Genomic DNA, 23,143 nt, shown 5'->3' on the forward strand with positions numbered 1-23,143 from the left:
ATGGCATTAATCACAGCATGCCAACCAGCGCGGTACTTCTCTCCCGGCCTTTCCTGAAGGTGCAGCACAAGGTGCAACACCAGCACTGCAGCACAAGACCTCCAGCAGGCCGTGCTCTTCAGGGCGTTCCCTTACCCTGAGCAGGCTGTCACAGAGCAGGAAGGCATCAAAGGGAACACAAATTACACCTTTAATAGGTATCCACGTTTTCGAGTTGTGCCAATTCTTACTCCCACAGGTTGGAGCTACCTAACTTACATTGCTAAACACCGTAAGGTCAATCTGGCAGCAGCACTGCAGGAGAGTTGGTGCAAGGGATCTCAAGAAGTCTCAGCTTGTCTTGACATCAGTAAATAACCTTCTATAGTCTCCAAGTTTGCTGCAGCAGCACCCACGAGCCAGCTGCACAGGCACCAGTCTCCTCTGCAGGCCCATTACATCCAAAGGAACACCCAACTCCAGCCCCAAGAATTGGGTGCAAACTGATGCAGTCAGCCTTAGTGCTGCAGCTTTTACAGCACCCAACCCTTCCCCCATCCCACCAGCCCCCCCACACCAAATGCACAGATTACAAAGGCAGCAATCTTTATTTTTGGAGACACTTGAGTACCCACACATAAAATACCCCAAGCACAACAGTTTTTAAAAAGTGTCTTTCAGCAGTTAGAGAGTTCAAACAGAAGAGGGCAAAATAAATGACAAACTAAAATGATAAACTATAAGCAAGGTTTTGTTCACATCCCTAGCACAGGTAAAAATTCTTCCCACCCTCCTTTGGCCTCCAATGTTGAATGCTGTGTGATATCTGTGGCCCCTGCCCTCCCCTTCTCCCCTCCAGCCCTCTGCACAGTTGCCGAGGATCCAGCAACCAGCCCAGTTGTGCAAACCCCAGGGGAAGTCCTGAAAATGCTCATGGAAACAAGTTGCAGCATCTGCACATGGGGTTGGGTCATCAGTTGCAAGCAATGCTGAATTATGAGACATTGCTTTGCACACAACTGTGGCTTCCTGCAGCAACAGGGCTCTCCTCACTGGCAATCCCCTGGGAGGGCACAGAAACAGCCTCTGAGGGGCAGCGATGTCACAGCATGGGGGCAAGGCAATCTCACAGCCCACTGCCTCTTTTCCCACAGATGTTCTACACTGTTCAACCCATATTGGCTATGTGCTCAGCATACTGCTCCATAGGCTAAAATTAACTTAATCCACCTAAGAGGGAAATGAAGATCTCTCAAAAGCAGCAAGCTTTCAGATCATCTCATTGCTTATAAAATCTCACTTCCTGTTGCAATTACTGAACTTGAGACTTCACTCACACTACGCAACTTGTGGTGCAACACAACACCAAAATGTATGCAATAACGTGATGGGAAACTGGCATTTTGCTTATTCAGAGGGACTTCACAAGTAGAAAAACGCTGAAAGAGAGCAAGTGATTTAACCAAAGCAATTTAAGGCATTAATGTTACATTCATCTCATCTATGATCAATTGGTGTGGCACAGTACTGAGTAAGCACAAACTGGCACATTATATGCTCAGAGAGAACAGAGTGGTGCCATGCTGCAGCCGAAGCTTCTTTGGGAAAAAAAACCAACTGAAACCACAGCAAAAAGCAGAGCTGGGTTTAAAAAGCTAAAAATAAACAAAACCCCCTCACTTTCTCCTCTTCCTTAAGCATTCCCACTGAGCCAAAGACACTTCTTCCAACATAACAGCAGGAACTGTTGACTGCATGGAGGCTATCTCCACTCCCTGGCTACATTCCCAATGTAAGCCTTACCAAAAGTGCCACTAATACAGTAAAGACCTTGGCCAACTTGTAACTCCAAGCCATGCGATTCCTCAGCTACTGAGATGAATTTACTCTCCTTAACTACTCTTGCCAGTACCCTCAATAGGAAGTGAGGGAAGAGGAAGGTAAGAGTTTATTGCAATACAAAGCAATCAGAAAAAAAAACCTGGACACACTGCAACTGTGAATTTGAAATGTCAGATATGAGTGGAGATTACAGCCACAGGATTCAAATGGGTCACGGCTCTCAGGGTAAACAGCCAAAGACAAGTCACAGTACTTGCAGCTTCACAGGTATCCAAGTTAAAGTAGCCGAAAAAGAAACAGTGGGTTAAGTTAGAGGGAAATAAATTCTCCCTTTTACTAGATGACAGGAAACTAGAACAAAACAACAAAACAAACAAAACAAAAATTACTGTAAGTCTTTTAAAATAAGACTAGAAAATTTAAGTCTTGGAGGTCACCCTAGTGGTGTTTAACACCAGCTCAAGGATGGTTTCATATGAGGGGCCTAAATCAACATTAGATAGAAATGAAGGAGGAAATCGTCCAACCATTCTCCCACACCCCCATACTGAAGCTGCCTGCCCACAGGGGGCTGTGGAAGTTTGCATTCCAGGACGGTTTCATGTCCATAAAATCCACGTGCCCATCCAAGTGATTCTGGTGAGCAGACGGTTCACAAATTTTCAAGGAAACATTCTCATTCGCTTTCAAACTTGACTGAATTTACTTGGGTTGATATAGTGCCCCCACAGTAGCTGCCTCGTTTTTTCTTAGTCTTCTCATGGCGAAAAGATTTGCCCTTAGTGAATTTCAGGATATTGTTAGCCTTCTCGCCCCAGTCACCAGCTGCTCCTTTCTGTAAGGGATGAACAGGGAGAGGAAGAAGAAACTCACATCAATATTCGAGAGAGTTGAAGCAACACTGTGCCCTTCATCGTGCCCAGTAAGTGCCAGTACAGAAATACTGGAGCTGACAATACTCTTGTGCACTCCTCCAGCCAGTGCTCGTGCAGTGCTCATGCACCTCCTAACAGCACCTCCTGGTGGAAAAAGTTCCTATCACATGACTGCTCAAAAATCTGCTCTGGAGACCTATATTTACACAGGTCAAGGGTTCCCCCTCTGAGCACCACCTAACCATACCTTTGCATCAAAGGAGTTATCAGCAACACGGGCATCCACCTCAATTTCTTCTTCTCTTACACGTCGGAAAGGAGAAGCTGCCTGTTAAAAAAAAAAAAGGCACACTAAGCACATATTAGCACATATCTTCCCTTAGGGACAACCTCCTTCCCTCTCTGTTCCTGTATGGGTCACCTAAAGCCTTAACAATTTCTCAGATTCATTATATTTTCCATTCTTCAGATCAGGTAGCACAGGGCTGCTCCTCTGCAAGCACATCCAATCAGCCTTTGCCACAATAACGTTATGTATATTAAGTAGGGTTCTCCAGACAAGATTCAAGTGCTTGAGGAAGGAGCAAAAACATAAATAATTCCTATGGCTTGAGACAAAAGAAAAAAGAAATCCCACAAAAGAACCCTATTGTTTTAGCATGCAAAGATGCCTCTCCTGTCAATCAGCAGCTTGCTCTTACTCACCCGTTTCACTTTCGGAACTGTATGTGGTGTTTTAGGTTTGTTCTTTGCCTTTTTATTGTCTGGTGTCTCTGACTCCTGAACAACTTCTCTCTTCTGTTTCTTCTCGACTATGCCTATTAGAAGTAGAGTAGTAAAACTTCAAGTAATTGCAATGTGGAAAAAGACAATGGCATCTCTCCCCGAAAATGTAGTCTTGAGACACATCAATCTCTACATTATCCCACCAAAAAAACCAAAAACAATCAACAAAAAACCAACAACCAAAAACCAGACACCAATAGCTACCCTGAGCAGCAAGGATTTTGCCATCCTATCTATCCAAATGGGTGAACATAAATTTTATGTAACTGAGTACCTCTACATTAATGATTTAGTGAATTTGAGCAAGTTCTGTCACAGTTAAAATCTGCCAATTCTTGGAGTTGCACAGTAAATACACAAGCACATCTCCAGTTCATTGTGAGCGTTTTCCATCCTGTCTATACAAAACTGAGACTGTGCACTGGGGCTACACCTGTGGTGATCCATTCACAATACAGACTGAGGTCCCCCAGCAGTCTGCATAGTGTTACTAATAACTAATAAATGCACAGACAGCAACTAATAACAACTGTACAAAGTGGGTTTCATGTCATCATAAATTCCTCTGCCAGGAGATACATAACATAGACAAAAAGGAACAGTAAATTAAAAAGTGGTTCTTCCCTCTCTGTACTGCACCAGATAGCATAACATAACACAGAAAGTAGACTGAACAGCATTTAAGAAAGGCTCCCACACATGTTCAGCTCTGTAACATATTGACTGATGATCCCACTTCCCAGACCGTAGGCAATACCTCCATTTGCTTTTCCTTTCTCCTCTTCAGAACTGCTTTCACTGCTGCTACTGCTGTCACCAGCTGGCTTAGACTTCTGGTTCTTGGCTGCTGGTGTGGATGCTTTTGCTTTCTCTGTGGAGGCAGCAGTCTGAGAAGTGTTTTTTGCCCCTTTCCCAGATTTTTTGGGCTTCTCATCCTCTTCGCTGGAACTATCAGAAGAGCTACTACTGCTAGATGCAGCTGCTTTCTTCCCTGCAGTTGCTTTTGCTGCACCTGTAGATTTGTTGACTGGTTTCACTGCTGGTTTCTTTTCTTCCTCACTGCTTGAGCTCTCGGAGTCAGAACTGCTTGCTTTGGGCACTGGGATTGGTTTGGACACTGGCTTACTTGTTTTGCTAGCTAATTTAGCTGGAGGGGCTTTCTTCTTCTTCTCCTCCTCAGAGCTGCTGGAACTGCTATCTGAATCAGAGCTACTTTGTGCTTTCTTTGCAGTAGCTTGTGGCTTCTTTGCTGCAGGGGTTGCTGTTTTACCTGCAGGTTTCACAGGCATCTTTTTGTGAGAGCTATCAGAATCTAGAATGGAAACAAGAATTCAAGACTCAGCCCTACTCCTTCAACACGAAGTTAACAAACTCAGTGCTGTCACAGTACACTTCTTTAATTGATTGAAACAACACAGCAGTGGGCAATCCCTATCCAAATGCAACCTCACACCCTGGCTGGAAACACAGATTTCGCAAGTACAATACGCACACAATAATTCTTTTTTCTCTTATCCCAATACCTGAGCTGTCTGAGGAGGAGCTGGAGTCCTTCTTTGCTTGTCCAGGCTTGGCAGCTGCTTTTGCTGGTTTGGAAGCATTCTTTATCACAGGTTGTTTAGCTGAGAGCTTACTCCCTACCTTCTTCTCATCTTCAGAGCTAGAATCTGGACAGAAGTAGTACATTCTTTCAGTTAATAACCTTGGGGTACAAGTTACTTTAGTAATGACATGTACTAACTCAGGAGAAAATAAACAGTGACACTGGTGGCGGCTATGTGTGGAACCACAGATAACTTGCAATAAGAAGCATCTGATGAACGCTTCCCAAGCGGGCATGGGGACAGCACTCATCTTTGCACCTATCTTCCTTCTTGGGAGAAGTGAACACAAATAGAAATTTAAGCTATTTATTAAAGCATGCACAAAAAAGCAGATAAATATTTGCTAAATAGGATTCATATGTTAAATATATCTTATTACGTATAATTTATAGTAATAGTAAGGGACTGGAAAAGAAATTGCAAATATCACCAAAAACAAACTCAAGAAGAAACATTAAGAAAATAATCAATAAAGATCAAATAACAGGCAAGAAATTAAGAAGGCAGGAACTGTGAAGAGGCAATAGGACAGGAGCTCAGTATTCTACTTGCTATGTCAAGGGCGCTTAGCAACATTCCACTACCGAGACTGGAGATTTCTGTGCACAATTACAATGACAGTAACCTGGAACACTACGCTTGATCTATTCCAACACCTCTGAACACCTTCTTCACAACAGTAAACAAATCACTGTTCATTTCTGAAAAACTAGACAATAACAAACAGAAAACACAGATCTCCTGACACTTGTTAAAGGATCACACAGTCTAGTGCTAGCTGTCTGCAGACAGACAGGCTGCTAACACTCACAACCCTACTGTAGCATTAGAAATGTTGAGATAAACAAATCAGGAGACCTTTAAACAGGAGGAAAAAAACATGGTATGCTAGGCCGCATTAGAAAGCAACTTTATCCATTTATTTATGGATAGAATTAAGCTTGGTATGATGGTAGTAGGTTTTTCTATCTTATTTTCAAAGCTTCTCTCAAAGCCCATAACAGGATAACAGAAAGTGAAAAGCTTAAGATATGGACACAAGATTAACCATGAACCTTCCTGGAGAAACACAATGCCTCCACCCTTCCCACCTGGCAACACAGTCTCTCTGCTGTGCCTCATGATCAGGATGTGCCCTGCACAGCAGGCTCTTTCTCAATTTCACAACTTGTGGAGACTGCGAAACTTTTAAGCTCATATACTAAAGGTTTTTCACAGATAAACCGCGGCAAACCACCTTAGCCAACAAAAACATCAACAGAAAACAAAATGATTTCTTGAATTACCTGAGTCACTGTCTGAACTGGATTCAGCCTTCTTTGCAGTCACAGCTTTGCTTTTTGGGGTAATGATTGTTTTAGCTACTGCTGCTTTGCCTGCAAGAGCAAGTCTAAAATTAATACAGGTCATATTTACACAAAACCTTTGTACTGAGGTTCAAATCTTCCCAGAAAGTTCCCTGTTCAGTATACTAGTAATTCAGTCAGCACTCTAGAAGCCAAGCAAGAACCTGGCCAGTTTCAGCAGTGGGCCTGACTCATCCTCATGAAACAAGATCCCTATGACTTTTCAAACCAACATGTGTAAATAACCCAATCTGCACAGTCACATACACTGTGTTCTGTATGAGATAGCTTCAAATTACTCAGAAACTTTCAGAGAAGCAAATAGTAATACAGACTTGTCATATGCCTTTTTCATGGAACCCAAAAGATGGCCAGAACACTGATTACACTGTGTAACATTTCTTCTGAAGCCTCCTGCTCACAACATACCCGTTCCTCCCTTTGGAGGCATCTGTTCTTCCTCATCACTACTGTCTGAAGAGTCACTGCTGTCAGCCTTTTTCACTGGAGCCTTGGCAAGAACTTTCTTTGTCTGCACAGCTTGAGGTGGTGGTACAGCACTGTACTGACCTGCAGAGAAACAGCATTCAGATGCCCATACAATAACACAAGCAGCATATCTAAGATGTTATAGTTAGAATAAATCACTTCTGCTTATCAGTTCCATTTACACCTCTCTTTTACGTACAAAGATATCAGCATGTAATTTCAAACGTTACACTTACTTCACTGCTACCCACTGCTTCTACTGTAAGTTTAGCTACCCTCTTAGGGAATACTAAGAGCACTATACTGTATTGAACAGAGACTTGTTTAGTCCATCAGACCATCCATAAGACCACAACTTAACAGCCCTGGATACTTCAGGGGAAATTTAAAACAATTTAAAAACTGCAGTTACAGGGTAGCCAAATTACAGGCAAATGAATTCCCAAATCCTGACAGACAGGAAACCTTTAAGGGCCTTAAAAGGCCATCTGAACAGTGGATATGCAGACAAGTAAGTCGAATCTCAGAATCTCCACCACTTTCCATCCTCTGCTGAGAGAAGGTCCGAATTTTAAGCTTACTCCCAAAAGCACACATGAAAAAAGCTGCTATGTTTCTGGTTCACAAAACCAGCAGCACTTAGAAGTTTGCGTGCAGCAAAATTTGCCTTTGGCTGTCAGCTGTTAAGTCCTGCCATCCTAAAAGAAGTACTCTCCCAGATAGAACAATGGTATCTAGCATTTACCAGACTTTGGCTTTTTTTTTGCAGGTGGCTTTTCATCATCTGAACTGTCAGAAGAGTCTTCACTGCTTGAACTTTCCTTGGCAGGTTTGGTTTTCCCTGGACATGTCTGTGTGGCTACAGGTTTGGGCACAGATTTCTTGGGAACAGCCTTAACACAAGAAGGAAAGAAATACAGATTAAAAGAAAAAAAAGCACATGCTATGGAAAACTTGGGTGGACAGTTGGATGCAAATGTCTAACTATATGTCTCACTTAAGAGGCAGCAAATTTTGAACATAAAGGAAGAAAATTAATGAAGATTCTCACATGCAAATTCCAGGAAACACATGAGTATCACATCACGGCCACTCTGCTGTTATTTTCTGCTACATAAATTCTTAACAGAGCTAACCTGGCTGAAGAGCACAGGTAGCTAAGCACAGAGAATTGATGCAAAATGAATGTACAACGGAGACTATATTGTTAAAATATAAGAAGACATTTTCCTGTAGAAGCAGCAGTGGAAAGTCAGGGCATGGACAGGACATGTTAGGTCATGTTCTGCTAGGAATGTTACACAGAGGGTGGTGAAGACCTGGCAGCAGAGAAGCTGTGGATACCCCATCCCTAAAGGCCAGGTTGGATGGGATCCTGGGCAGTCTGATCTGGTGGGTGGCAACTGGCCCATGGTATGAGGCTTGGAGCTCAATGATCGTTAGGGTCCTTTCAAACATGGGCCATTCTATAATTCTATGGCATATTCCCACCATAAAAAAAAAAAAAAAAACAAAAAACCCACAACCGTTTAATAGCCATAAATACTTTACTCAGCTTCCATGCAGTATGTGCACATACTCTAAAAGACAGAGATACATCCAGTCTTACTACGTTACTATAGCACTTTAAAACTCTTTCAAAGTCCAATTTACCTTTTTCGGCGCAGCCTTTTTCTCATCAGAATCTTCACTACTGCTGCTACTGCTGCTGCTGCTTGGTGCTTTCCCATTGACCACTTTGGTGGTTGCTTGAGCAGCTTTATTTCCTTTTGGGACAAGTGAAAAGCAATACTAGAACATATGCTCTGAGAAATGAGGAGTCATTACATTCAGCATAAAGTATCATAAAGAGAAAAACACGGGAAAAGATGATAAGGAACCATTATGGTAAGTACTGTAAACTTTTTATTCTTACTCTTTTTCAAGTTTAGGGATGATTTTCTGTAAGACGTCCACTCTAACTTATTAATACTTCCATGACCAAAGACTAAGTATTGTTAACTTCTTCCAGCTCTGCACTTTAGGGGAAGACACTGATAAAAGCGTAACATAAGCAACTAAGGTTGCTGATTGCATCTACTTATGCAAATAATACAGCCTTTATGACCTGATGTTTCATTTACAGTCAGTTCTACGCATGCTCCATGTCGGAAGTAGACTTCTTGAGAATAAAAATAGCAGAGACAGTAGATTTACAAACTATGTTAACAGGTATGCCTCACTCCTCTAGCTTTTCGCGCACACAGACTCACAATATGCAATAAGGGAGATACCTGCTTTAGGTGTCGCTGGTTTTGGTGGCTGTTTCTTTGGTGCTTCTTCATCTGAGCTGCTTGAGTCAGAGCTGGAGCTCTCTGCTTTCTTCTGAGGCTGGATTTTGGTTACAGCTGGCTTTACTGCAGGTTTTGTGCCTTTCTAAACGAAAGGAAGAAAACTAAGTAGCCCTTATAGCAAATAAAAGAGGCTAATAAATGGTACATGTACAGGAAGTTTAAACAGCTGGAAACCTCACAGCCTAACAGCTGGTGTTTGAAAATCTCTGAATAATGTTTTTGTTTCCAGTTTTGCTCTGGGAAGCCTCACAGAAGCACACAGGATATGTTCTTTACTCTTCAGTCTCCAGTTCCTCCCCTTCCAAAGAAGGACAATCTGAGACTAATACTGGGTTCTCTTCTTTCTGGAGATCAGACAAGTTCAAAGACCGAAAACATTGATGAGGCAACCTTGGTTTGCCTCTTCAAGTGTAATACTATTTTTCCTGCCTCTGCTTCTCAAGACCATGGCAGCAGTGAAAAAGGAAAAGAGAAAATTCTCTATTTATACATGCGTATAAGCTGTAAATAATCTTTCTCTTAAAAAAAAAAAAAAAAAAAAAAAAGAAAAAAGAAAAGCAAGCACTGTCTTGGGAAAAGAGCCATGAGCAAACATGGATGTGAAACAAATAGCTGTTAGACATGAAATTAATTTTTCAGAGGATCCATCTAAGCAGTACACTGTCAACTGCAGAAACATCTCATTACATTGTATCTCCAGAAGTCCAGGTTCTTTACAGTTTATGAAAGCAAGCTCACTGTCAGTGAGAATTTTGGTGGTCAAATTTGCTATCATTCATCGTTATCTAGCATGTAGTAAAGAGGCTAGAAAGGAAGGCTGACCTTTGCTGGCTTCTTCTCCTCCTCCTCCGAGTCCGAATCATCACTAGAGTCCTCGCTGCTGCTCTTCGCCTTCTTGGCTGGAGGAACTGCTTTCGTCTTTGTTACAGCTGTTGCTTTAGCTGCAAGTAAAGGAAAAAAAATACATTGACCAGCTAATTCACACTTCCCACACACATATATCCTGTATTAGTATTATATCACGTTAAAATGATCTATTAAAGTCAGTAAACTATGCCTGAAGATTGTAACACTGACCCAGGCTTCTGTTTGCAATACACAGAGCAGTAGAAGAATCCAAAATAGTTCTAGATTCATCCATCCCTTATTACTCACATATTTAAGAGCAGACTTATCAGCAACAACACCCCACATAAGAAGCACTCCCACAAACTGAGAGAATATTGAAATTGCCGTCAATGCTAAATACTCCTTCCAGCATCAACAATAAACCACTGCAGACTTCCAAAGGGAACCACTGCAGTACTGTGCTACAGATTTTAACTTGTATCTAGATAACGAGCTCATGCTCACTGGGAATGAAAACGTACCACAAACAGAAATGGGAAGCACAGGCAGTAGAGCTGCCAGGAAGAAGATTGAGGGATTGAGTGCATCCTCAGTAAGTTTGCAGATGACACCAAGCTGGGATGAAGTGTTAATCTGCCTGAAGGTAGGAAGGCCCTACAGAAGGATCTGATGATAAGAAGCATCAATGTGTTGAGGCCAGCTCTATGAGCTTCAAGACAACCAAGCAACAGGTCCTGAGCACTGACTGCAAGAACCCCATACATCGCTACAGGTTTGGGGCAGAGTGGCTGGCAAGTGGCATGGAGGAAAAAGATCTGGGGGTGTTGGCTGACACTTAGCTGAACCATCAATGGCATCCTAACTCATATCAGAAACAGTGCAGTCATCAGGACTAGGGAGATCTCTCAGGTAAAAGTGATGATAGAATGAGAGAAAATGGCCTCAAATTGTGCCAAAGGAGTTGAGGTTGGATATTAAGAAAAACTTCTTCTCTGAAAAAGGGGCAATGCACCGGCGCAGACTGCCCAGGGTGCGTTCAAGAACACAGAGCTGTGCACTGAGGGACATGGTTAGTGGGCACAGTGGGGGTGGGTTGATGGAGTACATGATTTTAGTGGTCTTTCCCAGCCTTTACGATTCCACAGCTCTAAGATCAGATCGTGACCCTGCTCCCTGACAGTAGCAGAATCGCTTCACCTGAGCCACAGCCACCATGCCGTACCCAGAGCAGGGTCAGGTTCCCAACCCAACGCGGCCCCTTTCCCCCTCACCTGGCTTCTTGGCAGGCGGGGCCGCCGCCTCCTCCTCCTCCTCACTGGAGCTCTCACTGCTGCTCGAGGCAGCCGTCCGCTTTGCCTGAGGCCCGTTAGACACGAGCTTCCTTTTCCTGGCGGCAGGAGACCTGCAGGGAAACAGACGGATGGACGAAGCTCCAGGGAACAGCCCCTAGCAAAAGCCCCCCGCCCCCGGGCAGCACTCACTTCACCCAGTAGCTGAAGATGTCCAGCAGCGAGGCGGCGTTGGGGTCCTGCTCCTTCTGCGGAGACACGAGGACACGCGTTAGCCGCAAGCGCAGGGACACGCTACACATCACGCTCCGCTCCCTCCCCTCGCCCTCCTTTCACCCGCCCCGGCCCCGCTCACCGCCGCCGCCTCCTTGGCGAAGGCGCGCGCGGCGCCCTCGAAGCGGTTCTCGCGCAGGAAGGCGAGCACGAAGGGGAAGAGGTCGCTGGGCACCGCTCGCCGCTCCGCCATGCTGCGCCGCCACGTGCCGCCTGCGCGCACGCGCACCGACGCGATGACGTAACATCGTACGTGTGTGCGGCCGGAAGCCCGCGCGGCGCCTCCGCTGCGGTCTGAGGCGAGGGTACGGCGCCATGTTGGAGGCGGGCGGAAGTGCGCGCGTAGCGCTGGCAGATTGAGGATTTCGGTGCGGTTAAATTCGCTTTGTCCCTTTTCTCCCCCCGATCAGTCCCCTCTAGTCGTAATCGGTTAAAAAGGGAGAGGCGAATGGTAAGGAGCAGGAAGTGCAGGCTGCTCTGTGAGGGAACGTCCTGCCCGTCAGGTGTAGGGCCGCGTGCTGGCGGTAGGGGCGCCCGCAGCGCCGGGAAATGTCGCACGTGAAGCTGATCCAGCATCTTCCTGGGAAGCGTTCAGAACAAAAGGAGATGGGGCTAAAATAAACGTACCACTAGGCTCAAGGGAACTACTTATAAAGGGGAACTAGAGAAGGGCCTAGAAATAGAAATAAGGTTACCTGCAGTAGGTATGTAGAGGTTTGAGGGGTATGTAGGAGGTAAGGTGGAAGATAAGGTTTGAAAAAGATACATGTAATAACAAAACAAGCAAGCCTCTAATGCATATATCGAATGCTGAGACTAGAGCTTAAAGTGAGCTCTGGGACTTTGAGAGTAAAGGGTGTGGGGTGGAAGTCACAGGTGAGGCTGATCAGAACAGCTGTGGCCTGTTACTGTATGGGGGGACCTCTGATAAAACATTTCATTCAGCTGCTGCATAGTGCTGTGGCTTTAAATTAGCTATTTCTATTTTTCAATAAAAGCTTTCTTGTCTGTAAGCCTTGAAGTATTTGCTAATAAATGGAATGTTCTATTTTATTCCTTTTGCTTTGCTCTGGGGACTTTTTTTGTTGTTCTGTTGACACAAAGTCTACTGAGCGTAAGTGGGAGAGAGCTCTTTGCTGAGAGTCCTAAGTTAGGGCTGCTAGCATTGAACAAGTAGGAGTAAGGGAGTAACATTAATGCTCTTGATGGTTCTCCTGGCCTGTTCTTTGTAAGGCTGCTTAGGTACTACTGTGCCTAACTGTATGGGAGTCCTGCCCCTCTCACGTGCTTAGGTGGTGTTCGTTGTATGCAGGAAGGTCTCACTTGTTGCTTTCATTTTCTGGAAGGTCTCATGCTTGTGCTGGGGGGGGAAGAAAGCACCTTATGTAGTGGCAGATACTACTGTAAATTTCTCTAATCTAAGTACTTAGTACTAATGTACTGTTGTGCAGTTAGAGACAAAGGCAATTCTATTTTACTGTTAAATAATTGCGTTTTGTTTTCAGATTCTTATCTGCCCTTATACGTGGGATTGATCAAATGTGAGGTGCAGAAAGGAAGCTATTTCCAGGAACCATTATTTCTCCTGATTTTCATTTATTTGAGACTGTCAAATGCAGCTGCAAGCCCCATCTGCAAAGCTCAGCACAGGTTATGTGCTTTCTTTTACATCAGTAAGGAAGAGGTGCATCTATTGCTGATAAATCCTCTTTATTTGAGGTTCTGCTATCTTAAGTAATTCTGCTGTGATAAGCCAGGGAAATTAATGGCTGTGTTAAGCAACGTGAAGCCAAAAAGCTAAAAATTTGGATAGGTAAGGTGTGGCTAAATTTTCTTCTTTTGGCTTTAAAGAATTTCAAAGCATCTTATGCAGTTAGATCTCTAAAGATTCTGAGATTTTACCGCATAAAAGGGAGGCAAGAGAAAATCTTTCCCATGTTACAGATGTAGAGAGTTACGTGTATTTGTCTGCTTTGAGGATCAGAGCCTGTCCTGTCTCCCTATCAGACAAATCAAATTGCCCTTAACATCAGCAAACTGGTTTTGAGCAACAGCTTTAGCAATTAAACCTGCTACATGATCTGACCTCTGTGGTGAATTTTGTGGGACAGATTTTTGAGTAAGGAAAAGCAAGTGACATATCTTCGTGTCAAGTGCTGCTTTATTCAGTGTCAGAAATGTGCTGGTAGATAAAAAAAGGAATTGTAGAACTGGAAGCAGAAGGTCATTGGGTTATTACCCATAGGGGAACTGGAGGTAGAAACAGAAAACGTGATGAATGCTCTTGAAGTCCACGGGAAAATGGTTCTTACACTGCAAGGTGGGTTAAGTAGTGCTATTCCTGTGAGGAAGGTGCAGATCATGCTGATTTCTAATGAAGAACTGGCTCAGCAAGGCTCAGGTTTTCCTTGAATTAAAGTGGTGAAATTTGTTTTTCTTTGCGTGAGCTGCTGTGCTGGAGCTGCAGTCTTAAATGAGGACCGAGAGCCTGACTTGCAGAGAGACAACCTGGCTCTTCCTCAGTAGGACAGTAAGGCATTTCTTTTACTTTTTCCCAACCCACGACTTCTTTTTCCATGCATTGAAGTGAGACTGACACGTTTTGGTTCCAAGTGTGTGTAAAGCATTCTGTTGTAATTTTTCAGGAGGAGGTTGTTGTGAAGTTTGCTGCAACAGAGCACTGACAATTACTTTGGGGAGGCACATTAATTTTATTTTAGAGGCTAAAAGGATTTCCTGTGTTTTACACTGAATAAATCAAATAGCATCCCAGGTGACACTGATGCAGGCAGAGAAATCCCATGGATTCTCATTAAGCAAGAAGATGATATTGCTAGCTGCTTATATGATGCTGCAAAGCTCTAAAGGGAGAAATAATTTAAAACTTGTTTCAAAGAGCACGTTTAAATCCTGATCTGACACCAGAGATGATTTTGAGATTTTTTTCACTTTTTATTCTGAGATAAAGCAGATTTACAAGAGAAATAGCAGTAACTGCTGAATAATAATTATTAAGTCATATATATACTAATCCATCTATTCTTTCTTATATCTGTTTCTGAATATATGAGTATTATTCCATTATATCAAAAAATTAGAAGAAAATAGCTTCCAACTGGCAGATTTTTGTCCCTTATAAATGTAGATTCTGTAGCTGCAAATTTTTCCAGCACCCAGGTCTTTATTCTATTGTACATACTTGGAATTCAATTGGGGAAGTGCTGACTTCTCTGCATGCCTTCGCTTTCTCCTTAGGCTGTACCTTTGGGATTTTTTTTGTTTGTCCTAATAATTATTGTAGGAGAAAACTGCCAGTTTTTGGAAGGCAAGCCGTAGTATGTAGTTATTTTGCAAGCTTAGAGTAAGTTTTAGGCAAATAAAGGTTTGGAGATTGAATGGATAAGCAGGAAACAGACTCGGTTCGTTGCTGTGTGTCATTAGCTAACTGCTGCGCTCTGCTGTCAGTGCTCGCGGCAGTGAGCTGCATGCACAGTGTGCTTCACGTGAGTGACTTTTTCTTCACTGGGAAACCAGGCTGTAGGGCAGTCGGTGTTTGCTTTACCAAAGTGCAATGATGAAGACTTCACTGGTTCTCAGTAAAGAAATGTATTTCTGAATACATAAATATATACACAATGTGTTGTATGTATTTTTTTTTTCATCCAAGTTTTCAAGGGAATAATCTGAAATAATTATTTAAGCAGAATCTATTGGTTTGTCGTAAGTGACAAACTAAATTGAGCCCTATTTTCTGAGCTCCAGCAGAACCTTTGGAACCTTTCTGCTGCTCTCAGTATGAGCACAGTCATCTGGACGCTGGTGAATCTAAAGGCACCAAGGCGTGTCCTCTCTGATTCTTGTGTCTTCCACCTTTCCTGGCTGACAGCTGTGATTTTAACCACTGTACTCCTTGTCATTACCGTTTCACGTTCACCTGCTCTCTTTCCACTGTATCGGACTCTTCTGTTCCCATCCTTCCAGCCAGTGCTAAGCCCTGCGGAGCCGGAGCAGCTTTAGCTGGAAGGAGGAACAGAGTCAGTTCGAGGGAATCTCAGAGAAGATATAAGTGGTCATCCTAAACGCTCGCTTTTAGGTAGCTCCGCGGCACGTGGGTTTTAAAAGCGCTGAAAAGCGAAAACGAGCAGTGCTAGAGCAGGAAGGAACGGCCGGGGCTCAGCCTGTGCGCTGTTAGTACGAGCGAGGACCTGCCGTCGCGGTAAGCCCGAGGGCGCCGCCGTCGGGGCCGGAGCTGCGCTCGGAGCGGCCCCAAGGGCGGTGCTGGCCGGCGGCGGGGCGGGCGGGGGGCGGGCTGCGGAGCGGGTCTCCGGACTGGTCGAGGAAGTGACCGCGGGACGGACGCCGCGGTGCGCCGCCGCCAGCCCCGGACCATGACGGCCTACGGTAAGTGCCGCGGCCGCTCCGTGGGGAGCGGGGGGAAGCGCCGGGGGTCGGTAGGGGACGGTGCGGGAAGCGCCGGCCGCCGCTGAACGGGGCGGTAGCGGAGCGCGGAGCTGCCCCGGCCGCAGCCCGCCCCGCAGGTAGGGCGGTGCAGCCGGCCGGCGGGAGGGGAAGAGGAAAGGAGAGTGCCTCCCGGAGCGCCGCGCTCGCTCGGAGGCAGCTAACAAAAGGCGATGGTCACAGCGATTTCTACCCCGTCTTGCTCTGCTTGTCTTGTCGCTGGCAGAGCTGTGCTACTGAGGGAGAGTGTTCGGCCGAGTAACCTTGCCCTGCCGCGCACCGGTCGCCTCGGTGGTCCGCCGCGATGTTCTGTAGCAAGGCAGCTCTTCCTAAATACCGCCTTATTCCCCACCATTTGCACGCTCCCTCTTCGGGGTACGATTTTGCTGCCTTTTGCCACATGGCACCGGTCACAAGGTGCGCTGGGTTGCCGTCCGTCTTCGCTGACATGTGCGGACAAAACTGATTAAAGTACACCGGCAAACTCCAGAGGTAGATGAGGTTAACCCGAATTGTGTAAGTTCACTAGTGCCCACTCTGCAAGTTCCCCCTTTGCGGGGAAGTGTGTGCGTCCTCTCTAAAAAAGGGAAAATGTGCCGTTCTCAGAGAGTGAAGTAACGGCTGCGTTTCACTGACGCGTATCTCCTTGTGATGTAAAATCAGCTACACGGGAACCTCTGGAGACTTGTGGGCAAAACTACCTTTCTCCTTAAAGAGGGGTGGTTTCACAAAGACTCCTAAAAGTAGAACGACTGTAAATTCACCTATCATAATGCAAATCTCATGTGAAGGAAAAAAATGTATCTAGTTCGGTTCTGTTTCCACTTGCTTGTTTGCAGCACGTTGAAGTGGAAGATTTCTATTCTGGTCAAAGTGAGAGGTGTCGATAGCCTGTTAATAATTATTGCATGTGATCACTGTTGCTTTGTCATGCATTCCGGCTAGGCGAAGAATGCATTTCCTCATACATGACTTAAATTCGCGCATTGTAGACACCAGATATGAAAGTTACTTCTTTCTGTGGCACACCAGCAGCTTCTAACATCCCTTGGAAGATCTCTCATTTAAGAATTTGATTTTTAAGGCATCTCGGGTGGAGTTTAATTGATATCATAGGGATTTTTTTCATAGGAAATGCATCCTCCTGTATCAAGGAATTGGCTGCTGCTGTTTTCTTTTATCTTCTATACACATATATGCCAAAGCAAATTGATGATAATGTAGATAAGAGACTACGTAGTGCTTCTTCATTTTGTCAGAATTTGAGGCAGGCTTGATCTAGCAGATGAAAATCAACTGACTTGACACAACATTCGGTCTTTTAGGACAGTGGAAAAGATTTGTCTAAGTTTTTTATAGTCTGTGGTTGGTCTATGGACCCTGAGAAGGCATGGACTACGTAGAAGGGGGGTACAAAAAAGCTGTGTACTGTTAGAGATCTTGAATTTGCTTTAGGAGGCAGACAAGTGCAACGGAAAACTATTTTCGGTCTGTGAATCAAAATGGTTAAACATTTTGGCTTGTGAAGTGAAGCAGTGGTTGATTGAACCTATCAGATTCAGAAGTGTGAAGTGTTAAGTGGGCAGATGTGATCTTACCCAGCTCTGATCCGCTGACTTCCTGCAGTAAACTTTAGCCATTTCAGTGCTAATCAGAATCTTCCAGTGCTGCCATGAACTGCTATTTCATGTTTGTTCCAAACTTAAGAGATTGTCACCTCCCTACTCCTGACCATGATCCAAAGAGGATTCATTCTCAAAGAGAGGCTGTGAAAAGCCATCATACAGTCTATCCTTTAGGACGCTTTTATTCTCTTGCCACTGGCTGTCTTAGGTTCTGACTGATAGAATTTATCCCTTTTTATTTCGTGTGCGGTTCAAGAAGCAGGGAAGGCTTTTTATCTTGTTCTTTGTCTATGACACTTAGTTTGTGGGACTTCAGCCTCACTTAGAGATCTTAGGTAATTCTAGAGTGATAGATCATAACCTCATCAGCTTTATATCATTACTGTTGTAATGAAATATACAGCTAAGCATCGAAGAGGGAGTTACAGCTGCAAAGGAGTGCAGAGGTTATATTTTGTCATTGCAAACTGCAGCAGAATTATACTTGGATGATTTTCTATGAAATAAATAATCAAGCATGCCCTGCAGTATTGTTAATATAGCTGACATTTGCTAAGCAAAAATCATTTTCCTACTCTAAACTTAGGAATGCATGAACAAGATATTGCTGATATTCAAACAAGATTGCACTTTGCATGTGAAAGATTTCTGGAACAGTTGACTGACACAAATCTTTCCTTGTCTTGCTAATGCCCATCCTGTTCATAACTTTCTTACTTGAACTGAAAGCTTCCTTATGTTTATTTTTGCAAAGTCAGGCTGTTGAAAGAACTACCAAAGCATATGAGGTCAGGATTGAAAGACATGCTTGGTGTTCACCTAGGTTTTCCTTGTATGTACAATAGGAAGGATTTACATTGTGCTTTGAAGTGTGCTCTGCAAGTTCTTTTTGTAAATGATGTATGAAGAACCTCCTCCACAAATACGTTCTGTATTTCCTGCATTGCACTTTCCCCTGAGGACTAGCAGTAGTTGGTGCTGTGAAGGAAGGTATTTAATCAGATAAAAATACCATAATCTGGGAAAGTGAGTCTTATCATCTGTTATTTACTTACTTACTTAGAAAGAAAGGGGTGTTGTAATTGAAAACACATCTAGGTTTTCCCATCTGCTGACTTAAGCTTACTCAGCTAGCTCTTTGGGACTCACTTCCACTGTTTTTGCGTATGAACTGGAAAATTGCCTTAGCTCTTAGCATGGAGTCAGTAATTTCATTTTACTCTTCTCCTTTTAAAGGCCATTGGTAGTTTATCTGAAGCATGTGCAAAAAGGGTACAGGATGGAGGCAAAAGAGCTTGGGAAGAGCTGGCACAGCTCTGTTGAGGGGAGCGGTGTGCCAGCTAGAGGATCCATGCTTTTCCTAAACTTCCTTGGTGAAGTTTGTTCCTATGTTGCACTTTGCTCTGGGTGGTGATTTCCTGGGATATAAATGCCACCTTGGGAGCTTGCAGAGGGTCTGTCAAGCTGGCATATTTGCTGTTTCTTTTGGGGAAGGAAGGCTTCTCACTGTGCCCCAGTGATCAGTGTTTACAGTTAATGGCTTCCCATCTGCACCCACCCCCAAATGCTGGGTTCTTGCTGGAGTGAAAGCTTTTTTCTTTTTTTTTTTTTTTAATTATTATTTTACTGAATCCACTTTGGAGGATGTTCAATTTTGATTTAATTTTAATAAGATGACTGCAAAAGTGCAGTCTTCAATTTTAGTAAGCTCACTCTTTGCAGATGCTCTTCTTGGCATGCTGAATTTTAAACATTGCCTTCTACTTTAATTAGCAAAATCTGCCTTTGTTTGCTTGCTTCAGAATGGAGGTAGGTTAGAAATGCTGGTGATTTTAAGTTAAACTGCAATTAGAAGATAGTTTGCTCGTAACATTTGAAATATTCAGCATTGAAGTTTGCAATGGGGTCAAAGCCATAATATGCAAATTTGAGTATATTTCTTCATAGAAGAATTAAACTTTGACATCAGCATTTTGGGGGATTTATAGATAAAGCACTGCCTCATGTCATGTTCCTTCAGTCTGCATGTGACCTTCATAGCAAACTGGAAGCAGATTGAGAGGTGCCTTCAGTCCAGAATACAGAAATGCGAGAAGGAGTTGTTAGGAGATGTCCCTAGAGAGATGCTGAATAAGTCAACTGTGAGCTTATTTCAGGCTGTGTTATAGCCACCACTTATTGTACTAGTTCCTTCCTTCTGAGGAGGTGGGTTTTTTTCATGCCAAACAGGTCAGGAAACCTTTTCATGACAGTTTTGGGGCTCCAATGCAAGCTTACAAAGCCTCTGAAACCTGGATGGTAGGACTGTGCTGCATGCCCTGGGGCTGCTGTACCCTTTGGTTGCACACATACTTTGCAGACCGTTTGCTTTCTGCTGCAATGACAGCAAAAGTGTCTAAAACCATGGAAGCTGTCATGACTTCCTGTGAGCACTGAGATCTCATTTAAATGAAGGCCTGTCTTATCTTTGGTGTGCTGTGCTGAGTGTATGCTCCACTTGAGTATGTGATGGTCTACGGTTGTGTCGCAAAATGATTCTGATTCTCACCCACAGGTGGTATCTCATTTTCATGCTATTACTTTTTTCTTTTCTTTTCCCTGTTGGCCTGCTTTATATCTGAAAATTTCCTCATGCGGCTTGTTTCACTTGAAACTACAGGAGAAATTCCCTTCGCCAGAGAAGGTTTTTGAAAACAAAAAAAATGACTTAAATTCCAGTGAAGTCAATTCAGAAGGAATTCAAGCACCCTTAGCATCGCTTGCTTTGGATATCACTATCATGCGTTGAAAGTGCTTTAGAGATACTCAGATGGATTGCAGGGTGACAGTTCTGTTGGTCGCTTTGCTGTAAAACCGTGGATCCGTTCTTGCTGTGTATTTAATCCTCTTCCCCACTATGATCTTGCACTTCTACAGGAACCCATGGGGGATACGATGTGCTGATTCTGTATGCGAGTGACGCTGCTGAGTGGTGTCAGTACCTCCAGAACCTCTTCCTCTCTACTCGGCACATCCGAAAGCATCAGATTCAGAGCTACCAGCTGGAAGGAGAGTCTGCCATCTCTAACCAAGAGCTGGACATTTTCAGCAGAAGTCGGAGCATCGTTATTTTGCTATCTGCTGAGCTGGTGCAGAGCTTTTATTTCCCTCCTGTCCTGCAAAGCCTTCAGGAAGCTTTATGGCCCCCACAGAAAGTAGTCAAGCTGTTCTGCGGTGTTACAGATTGTGATGACTATTTGACCTTTTTCAAGGACTGGTATCAGTGGCAAGAACTCTCATATGATGATGAGCCCGATGCTTACCTAGAAGCTGTCAGGAAGGCTATTTCAGAAGGTAAGGTCGTGATTGTGGAGGTGGGCTTTGTGGTCAGCAACTGGAGGCAGGATATTTGTGGTATTGTTCATCCTTGTTTTAACGCTTGTAACGTGTTTTTCTGAAACCAAAAACTAAAGTAAATTGGACAACCATTGTAAACTAGACAGTTCTGCAAGGTGCTCTTCCTGTGCATGGTCAGTTGGTTACTAATTCAGGAAAGATCCCCTGCGATTCACAGAGAATGTCTGAACTTGTGGATTGTGTTTTTAATTTTGAATGCAAATGGAAAATTACAGACTTAGCATCTTTAAATTTCTGCCTGTAAATATTGTACCTGGAGTTTATTGATCCCAATCAAGAGAAAATTACCTTTTTCTTCAGACCTTCTGTTACACCAGAGTCAAAACAATGTTACTTAATGTGAATTCTCTAGCAATCAGGTTGAAGTCAGAGGGCAAACCATTCTGGCAGAAGATGAGTTTGTTGTTACCCATTATGGAATGTCACAAAGTAGTTGGGTGATTTTTAAAGCTATCAGTGCAATTCAAATATCAGTGTTCTCCAAATGCTCTGAAAATGATCACCTCATAATACATAGAGAAGTATTGATAGCAGAGAAATGTTTACAGATGGAGACTAGGGATGGAGTTCTAATCAAACTTGAACTTTCCTAAACTCTGGAGTAGTTTTTGGTATTCCTTTCTCACAGTATCTGTAGAAATGAAAGTAGAGAGCTCCAGGGAGTCCAGTATTGGTTAGGATGTTTTTATGACACTGCCACAATGAGTGTTCCTGTCATCCTTAACAGGATTGGAATTCCATGACTGCATCTTGGATTAGGATTTATCTGTATTTAGTGGCAGGAATAAAAAAAATGATGTCTTCTGATACATCTGCTGCTGTGTGTCTCCTTGATCTTTCACCTTACAGAATTAGGTACCCTGGGACCAGTTGTATTGCTGGAGAGCTAATGCTGTACCCTTGAAGCTCCAAAGTGTGAGCAGATTCTAATTCCTGCAGCTTTAACTGCAGTGATCCTTCAAAATGTTGCTGCTGTCTCTTTGCCTTTCTGTATTTTCTTTGCCTGCTATTATATTTTCACCTCCAGCAGATCTCTTACTGTGGTCATCTGATCTCATTTTGGCACTTGGGAGGTTTCAGAAGCTGCAGATTGGATGGGAGATGTCTGTGCCATGATTATGATTTCTGCTTGATCTTCAGAGGCTGTTTGGATATTCTGAAAAGAGGCATTATGCTAGAATAACAAGAGGAATAGTTATGATGACCAACTTGTTGCAGTAAAAATAAATGTTGACAGTCATGGTCTTTGCCAGAACGAGTCCCCTGAAAAAACTTGGCTTAGAGGTTGTGTGAAGATGACATTCTCAGGCCGATAGGTCACAGCAGATGTTTCCTAGTACCAGTCTGTATCCCTCTTTCAAATAACCCTGAACTGTGCTGGTTTTCTGATAGATAACCTAGACCTAACGTAGGCAGGCTCCTTTCTTTGGCCTGAACGAAGACAGAAAACTGTGGCTGAATTTTTATACTCTTAATACATTTAGTGTCTGGTCTGTATGTTTTAATTTACTTTTCATATGCCTTTCACATTTAGGTAAATATAAGCAATATCTCTCTGGATTATATATGTTAGTTAACTTGTAATTACTACGGACTAGCTGTTAACAGAGAACTGTTGGAGTGAAAGTGTGAAGGGATACTGACTGAAATCTCTTCCCAGAGCCAGTTCTCACCAGCCTCTTCCATTCCTTTAGCTGGAAGACTTCTTCTCCAGAGGTGTGATCTCTGTTGAAAGTTAGTATGTGCTTTAGTTACATGTAAATTGTGTTTTTAAAGAGAGATTATGCTTTGGATTTCTGTAGTTGTTCCTATGTAACAAAAATAATGCAGGTTATTTTCTCTGTATGAAAAAAAGGAAGGAGCATACATAGACCTTATACTAGCTTTAGTATATCTGGAAAATATTTGACCATGAAAAAGATGAGATGATATTTGCTATGGAGTCTTCTGCAGCATTTTCCAAGTAGTTTGGTACATGAAAAGTCAGAATTTCTGGACT

The 23,143-nt window shown here is 43.5% G+C and overlaps 2 protein-coding genes across 2 annotated transcripts in view; one reads left to right on the forward strand and one right to left on the reverse strand.

Moving 5' to 3' along the window:
- Positions 1 to 568: 568 nt before the first annotated feature.
- Positions 569 to 11,986, reverse strand: NOLC1 (nucleolar and coiled-body phosphoprotein 1). The gene is made up of 14 exons (XM_052678259.1): positions 11,748 to 11,986; positions 11,585 to 11,640; positions 11,375 to 11,505; positions 10,077 to 10,195; positions 9,195 to 9,336; positions 8,575 to 8,687; positions 7,667 to 7,814; positions 6,862 to 7,002; positions 6,373 to 6,462; positions 5,006 to 5,149; positions 4,240 to 4,794; positions 3,402 to 3,514; positions 2,944 to 3,024; positions 569 to 2,656 (listed from the first exon to the last, which is right to left on the reverse strand). Exons 1-14 carry the CDS (start codon positions 11,856 to 11,858, stop codon positions 2,498 to 2,500), a joined length of 2,103 nt encoding a protein of 700 aa, XP_052534219.1. The 5' UTR covers positions 11,859 to 11,986; the 3' UTR covers positions 569 to 2,497.
- Positions 11,987 to 15,957: 3,971 nt separating this feature from the next.
- The window catches only part of PIK3AP1 (phosphoinositide-3-kinase adaptor protein 1), a 38,844-nt gene continuing 31,658 nt past the window's right edge, over positions 15,958 to 23,143 (forward strand). The window contains exons 1-2 of the mRNA XM_052678256.1: positions 15,958 to 16,066; positions 20,665 to 21,081. Coding sequence (XP_052534216.1) covers positions 16,054 to 16,066; positions 20,665 to 21,081 — 430 coding nt within the window. The 5' untranslated portion in view covers positions 15,958 to 16,053. The remainder of the gene's footprint in view (positions 16,067 to 20,664; positions 21,082 to 23,143) is intronic.

Source organism: Tympanuchus pallidicinctus, unplaced genomic scaffold, assembly GCF_026119805.1.
Source record: "Tympanuchus pallidicinctus isolate F22 unplaced genomic scaffold, pur_lepc_1.0 scaffold16, whole genome shotgun sequence".
NCBI lineage: Eukaryota > Metazoa > Chordata > Aves > Galliformes > Phasianidae > Tympanuchus > Tympanuchus pallidicinctus.